Source organism: Monoraphidium neglectum (assembly GCF_000611645.1).
Source record: "Monoraphidium neglectum strain SAG 48.87 unplaced genomic scaffold scaffold00460, whole genome shotgun sequence".
Taxonomy (NCBI): Eukaryota; Viridiplantae; Chlorophyta; class Chlorophyceae; order Sphaeropleales; family Selenastraceae; genus Monoraphidium; species Monoraphidium neglectum.
In genome coordinates this window covers 1086-7159 of record NW_014013168.1, presented here as the reverse complement: position 1 = coordinate 7159, position 6074 = coordinate 1086, and the positions used below count along the sequence as shown (strand labels likewise).

The window sequence follows — 6074 nt, the reverse complement described above, 5'->3', positions numbered from 1 at the left end:
CACACACACACACACACACACACACACACACACACACACACACACACACACACACACACACACACACACACACGCGCGCGCGAGGGTGCACGCACATATGCACTGCTAACCCATGCGCACCTCGTCCTTGTTGAACGACCCCGTCGCCTCCAGGTTTGGCGCAAACACGAGCCCCTTGTACTTGCCCGGCGCATCAGCCGCGGCGCCGGCCCCGTACAAGATGTCCTTGATGCTCTTCCGCGGCTTGACCGTCTCGTCCCACCGCACGATGTCGTAGTCCACGTTTCGGTCCTTCAGGATGTTCTCAATAAACTGGAACAGCTGGAACCCTGTGGGATCACACCGTGTGCGCCCGCGCGCGCATGTGTGTGTGTGTGTGTGTGTGTGTGTGTGTGTGTGTGTGTGTGCGCGCGCGCATGTGCGCGCACGCGGAGCTTGCACGTTCGTGCGTGTGTTCGCACTGGTACAAACTGCTGCTTGGGCGCTGCATGCATATGCCCTATACATGTTAGAGTTCTGGGTGGGCCGAGCAGTCGGTCTGTGCAGACGCCTGTGGTGTTGTGCACTCAGGGTGCGCAGTGGCAAGCGCCCGGGGTGGCTTGTCCCGCACACGCGCCAGGCATAACCCCCGTCACCAATGCGCGTCTGTGTAAGGGCCGGCTCACCAGGCTTTGTCATGATGAGCACGCGATTCTCGGGTGCAGCAGCCGCTCCACTGACCGCCAGCAGCAGCACGAGCAGCACGGGGAGCGCGCTGGTGGCGCTTGTGCGCGGCCTGCAGACCCCCCGCGCTGGGCCTGCGCGCTGGCCCATGGGCGTTGTGCCACGTCCACTTGTTGCCGTGACGGCCCCGAACTTCAAGTGCTGGCTCGTCTCCCGGCCCCGGAGATCGCCTTGACGACGCAAGGCGCCCAGCAGCCGGTGAAGTATTGTGAATTCAAGTATTCTACTTGATGCAGCTACCTCCACCTTAAGTCACCCGTCGTTCGTCACCCGTTGCCCTGCGAACTTTGTCAGCATCAAGAACGGGTGCCGCTTGTCTGTGCGTATCGAAACGCAGCTCAACGTAGGGGCGTGCCATCACTGCGACCACACGATGTGCATGGCTTCAGAGTTTTTTGACTAGAAGGTGGGGGTAGCATGAGCAAAGCGTGTCGCAGCTCGCTTGCAGGGCAGCCGCATGCAGCTCTGCAAAAGCTTTGCATGAAGCGGGTCGTCGCGGCACCGGGCCATTTGCAATTTCTTGCAATGGGTATCCACAGATCCGAAACGCCAGGAGCGGATGCGGGTTGTCGCCACTGCTGGGGATGTCGTGGACTTTGGACTGGCACATGCAGGTGATCCTGGCATTGGACTTTCGCGCCCCTGGCGGCGCCACGCTAAATTTCCAGGTGCAATCTGCGAGCCGTCGTCGTCCAGAAGGCGTGCGGCCGTTTGTTGCACGTTTACGCAGGCACGAGCTGCAGACCAGATCAGCCGCTCACTTGCCCCGGCGACGCGCTCTGACCTTGATGGCCTCGGCCCCCAGCGGCCCGCCCCCCGCCGGCTGCCCGCCCGCCAACTCCGCCAGCCCCAGGCTGTCATTCTCCTCCTGCCCCGCCCCCGCCCCCGCCGCCGGACTCCCGCCGCCGTCGGCGCCGCTCAAGGGCCCTGCCACTGCATACCGCTGCTGCTGCGCCGAGGCTGCCGCTGCAGCTGCGGCGGCGCCGCCGCTCGGCCCTGCCTGCCCCCCGCTGTGCGTGCGGAATTCCAAATCCATGGCCTCGATTGGCAGCGTCCCGCGGCTGCCGGGGCGGCCAACTGCCCTCACGCCGCCGCCGCCGCCGCTCGCCCCAACGTGGGCGCCTGAATCGCCGCCGCCGCCGCCGTCCACATCCATCTCATCCGCGCCGCCGCCGCCGTTGGGGCTCGGGCCGCCCCCGTATTGGTAGGCGGCAATCGCCTGCGTGTACCCGCCCCCGCCACCGTCGCCGCCGTCAACGCCATCACCCGAGCCCACCTCGCGGCCGGGGCTGCCGCTGCCCCTCGTCGCAGCACCCCGGGGGCCAAACACCGATCCGTCGTGGGCTTCATAGGGTGGCTCCTCCTTAATGGGACCCCCTGCGCCGCCGCTGCCGGCCGATGCAGCGGCCCGGCGTCGCTCCTGCAGCCGCTGCGCCAAGGCCCCATGCGCGCCGCCGTCGCCGCTGTTAATGCCGTCGACCCCTGCTTCGTCGGCGCCGCCGTGCGCGTTTGCGGGGCCGGCGCCGTCGTCCGGTCCGCTGCCCGTCTGCTGCTGCTCGCTGTCGCTGCCGCCGTAAGACGCCGTTTCCCGGCTGAAGGCGCCGTCTTCGTCGCCGTCAGCCGCGCCCGAGTGCTCGGGGCTGCTGTCGCCACTGGTTTCCGTGTCTTCCTCCTCCTCCTCCTGCCCAGGCGTGGTAAGACGGACGGAAGTGCGGAGTGTCAGTCAAACGAAAAGGTATTTGATACTTCCTGGTCGAGCCGCGCATGCCGCACCTTGCTGCACCGACGTGATGCCTCCTAAACGATTAAGGAACGCAGCATGCACACACAAACGGGCGCCTGTGCGCGTGCTGACTGCCGCGTCCAACCCCCCTGACAAAACAAACCCTGAAGCCCCGACCGCCCTGCCATGACTCATCGCACCCACCTTGACGCGCTGCGTGTCTGCCAGCTCCTGCTCCGCCAGCTCCAGCCGCCGCGCGATGTCGCGCGCCGCCGCCTTCTGCCGCGACAGCAGCTCCGCAAACTGAGGGACCCCAAAAGAGTGCAAGACGGGGCGGAGGCCGCGGGATGGAACGCGCCGGCTGCTGCTGTGACCGAGGCTCACCGTGACAAGTGCGGCAGAGCAGCGCATTACAAAGGGCGCAACAACCGAGGCAAGAGAGGCCTCGGCACACCCTCCTGCCAGGCCCCAAAGGCCTGGCTGCCAGCCCGCCCAGATCATCGCTCGCGGCTTCATATAATCCCCAGATCGCACCTTAATGAAGAGCTCCTGCTCCTTGGCCTGCCGCGCCCGCTCCTGCCCCTGCAGCTCCCGGTTGAGGCGCTCCAGCTGCGAGTGGAGGCGGTCGTTCTCGGCGGCGACTGCCTCCACGCGGCCCTGCAGGGATGGGATTGCATGAGGAGAATTGTGTGCAAGCGGCTGACGCGCGGGCTCGAGCGTGCGTGCATGAATGCGTGGGCGTGCACGCAACATCGCGTGCGTGTGTGCTTGCGTGTGTGTTGTGTGTGTGGGAATGTGTGTGCGCGCGGGCGCGTGTGTGTAACATGCACGAGTATAAGTATTTGAAAGTTGAGTGTGTATATAAGAGACGGAAAGAGAGAAAGAGAGAGTGTGTGTGGGCATGTGTGTGCGCGCGCACACATGCGCACACACTTGTGTTGGTATGCGAGCCAGCACGCCGTTTGAGTTTCCCCCAGCAGCGGCGCAGACAATCAAACGCGCACTCTTACAAGCCGACGGATCACATGGCACGGGATCTCCAACGTGGAGGCCGCAGGCGGGCCTGCCAGCCCGCGGCAAGCTTGCATGCCCAGCAGGGCGGTGAGGAGGACGCCAAGACAGGCGGCCGCGCCCGCATGCACCCCAGCCCGCGCGTCCCGCACCTGCAGCTGCGAATGTGACAGCGCCAGCAGCCGCTGCATGCGCCACAGCTCGGGCCGCGCTTCTGGCAGCAGGTCCAGCAGCAAGGTGGCGACGCGCGTGCTGCGCAGCCCCGCGTCTCGCCAGCTCCAGCGCAGCTGCGGCGCTCGGCGCGAGGGCCGGGCATGAGGGGTTGGGTGGGGGAGAAAGCGAGTGGGGGCAGGTGGGTGTGAAGGACGGGGGTCGGGGCCTCAAGGCAGGGCTATGCCTTGCGTGGATATCTTGGCGGGCGGGGCCATGCATAAGCCATTGGGTCAGGACACGGCACAGACGTTTCAGAGGAGGGGCCTGATGGTGCAGCAGGGCGTGGGTGCTCAACGCAGGGGCGAACCAGCTGCTCGGATTGCGAACGCAACAAGAGGGTGCTCGCGGGCTGCGAGCGCGACCACGCACGTGCGGCATGCGTGAAAGACGCTCAAATGGGTGCATGCGCACCTCCAGGCACGCCTCCCCACGCGGCTTGCTTTCAAAGACGTAGGCCACGCCTGGTGCGTGTGACCCCAGGGCTTCGCGGGCTGCCGCCATCCATGCCGCCTCTGCCATGGCCATGCCGGGCGGCTTGGTGCAGCCTGCTTGGCCAAGCGCACAGCGGGCACCGGGGGGTGTATTGGATGCGAGCCGTCCACATTACTGTGGGTCAGCAGTGTGCAGCACGCCCAGCGCGGCGCATCGCTCACCTTGCCGGCTCCACGCGCGCTGCTCTCGGTCCACTACTGTGAGGTCAAAGCTGGTATCTCGCCATCTGAAGAACACAATGAGCTCGTGGCCGTCCTTGGTGGCTACCAGCTTGCAGCTGTATGGCTCCTCGGAACCATCCGCCATGATCTATGTGCTTTTGCTTGATACCGAAGGAATCGGATTTGTCCATATCACATGCCACGCTCGCAAGCTGCACTATGCTACCATATTATATTTGCAGCACCACACAGTCACTCTTGGTGCGAACCCATCGTTGTCCAACATTGGATGTGCCTCTGGGAACCATGCGATGCGTGAAAGCCGTCGACAAGGGCAGGTGATAGCTCGTGCAGACGCAGGTGGTGCCAACCGCCGCGCGGCGGCGCGGAGCCACGCGGCGCAGCCTTGGCGGGCGAGGTCGGGCCAGCCATGGCGCCGCGCTTTGGCGTGCCGCCGGCGTTCCTGCTGCTTCTGCTCCTCGCGCTCGACCCCCTGCACCGCGCCAGCGCCCAGGCCGCCGGCCGGCCGAGCTGCCCCGGCCTTGAGAGCGGCTCGCCGTGCGGCGAGGCGTGCCAGGCAGCAGTGTGCGGCGCCCTGCTCGACTTTTACGATGCCAGCGGCGGCGCCACCTGGCGCGACGCCGCCGGCTGGCCCGACCTCGCCCGCCAAGGCTGCGCCGCGTGGCTCCGCGCCGCCGCGCCCGCCGCGCCGGCCGCACCCGCGGCGCCGCGCTACTGCTGGCGCGGCGAGCTCGCGGGCGTCGCCTGCTGCCTGCCGGGCCGCGGCGAGCGGCCGGAGGATGCCGCCTGCCCCTTCCCCTGGTCCCTCAGCAACCTCAGCCTCATGAACAACAACCTCACGGCCCCGGACGGCGGCGCCCGCGCGTGGGCGGCGCTCGGGCGCCTGGCGGCGTGCGGGCTGCGCAGCCTCGTGGTGCAGGGCAACCAGATTGCGGGGCCGCTGCCCGCCCGGCTTCCGAGATCGGTCGAGGGGTGGCTGTGGGAGCTGGATCTCTCGGAAAACCAAATCTCGGGCACCCTGGTAGGTGGAGGGTCATCTGGGGTTTCCGGCGGATTCAGGGGACAGCCGGGCGGCCGCAGCAGGGGGTATGAGAATGGTGCGGCAGCACGGGCCGACGTGGCCGCTGCCCCAGCAACCGTGCTCACGCGCTCCGCCTGCCCGCGCCGTGCCCCGCGCCCCCCGCCCGCAGCCCCCGGGCTGGGGCGCGCAGCTGACGCAGGTGCGCCACCTGCGGCTGTCCCGCAACCGCCTGGAGGGGCCCATCCCCCAGGCATGGGGCGGCATGCGGCGGCTGGAGCAGCTGTACCTCGGGTCCAACCGCATCCAGGGCAGAGGTGCGCGCGGGGGGGGGGGGGGCTCTCTTCTCTTGCGTGTGGCAGTCACGTGCGTCTCGCGGCCGCAGGCCGGCGCGTGGCGCCCACTGAAGGCTCTGGCGGCTGCTAGGCAGGCGCCACCCGGCCTGGGGGGGGGGTCTGCGTGAGGGAAGGGGTTGAGTTGGGCGGCGAGGATGGCAGTCGCACCCAGCGGTGCTGCCCTGCCCTGCACCCCCCACCCTCCGCGCCTTCCCGCATGTCTCCATCTTTCCTTTTCCTTCCCCATCCCCTTATACCTACTCCTGCCGTCCTTTTGTCCAGTCACTTTGCTCCATCCCTCCTCCAATCTCTTGTCCCTGAGGCTTTTCGCCGCACTTGTCATTCCTACATGTAGTCGCCGCACCCCCTCCCCCCCC

General features: G+C 67.2%; 3 protein-coding genes across 3 annotated transcripts in view; 1 reads left to right on the top strand and 2 right to left on the bottom strand.

The window, feature by feature from the left end:
* Nucleotides 1-678, bottom strand: part of MNEG_3605 (hypothetical protein) — a gene marked incomplete at both ends in the record, with an annotated part of 4344 nt that extends 3666 nt beyond the window's left edge. Inside the window, 2 exons of the mRNA XM_014047915.1 lie at nucleotides 121-329; nucleotides 666-678. Coding sequence (XP_013903369.1) covers nucleotides 121-329; nucleotides 666-678 — 222 coding nt within the window. The remainder of the gene's footprint in view (nucleotides 1-120; nucleotides 330-665) is intronic.
* An 802-nt stretch (nucleotides 679-1480) lies between these two features.
* Nucleotides 1481-4468, bottom strand: MNEG_3604 (hypothetical protein; the record flags this gene model as incomplete). The annotated part of the gene is made up of 6 exons (XM_014047914.1): nucleotides 1481-2404; nucleotides 2651-2749; nucleotides 2981-3103; nucleotides 3610-3744; nucleotides 4082-4215; nucleotides 4324-4468. 6 exons carry the CDS (start codon nucleotides 4466-4468, stop codon nucleotides 1481-1483), a joined length of 1560 nt encoding a protein of 519 aa, XP_013903368.1.
* Nucleotides 4469-4753: 285 nt separating this feature from the next.
* The window catches only part of MNEG_3603 (hypothetical protein), a gene marked incomplete at both ends in the record, with an annotated part of 2330 nt that continues 1009 nt past the window's right edge, over nucleotides 4754-6074 (top strand). The window contains 2 exons of the mRNA XM_014047913.1: nucleotides 4754-5365; nucleotides 5535-5679. Of these exons, the coding sequence (XP_013903367.1) occupies nucleotides 4754-5365; nucleotides 5535-5679 (757 nt within the window). The remainder of the gene's footprint in view (nucleotides 5366-5534; nucleotides 5680-6074) is intronic.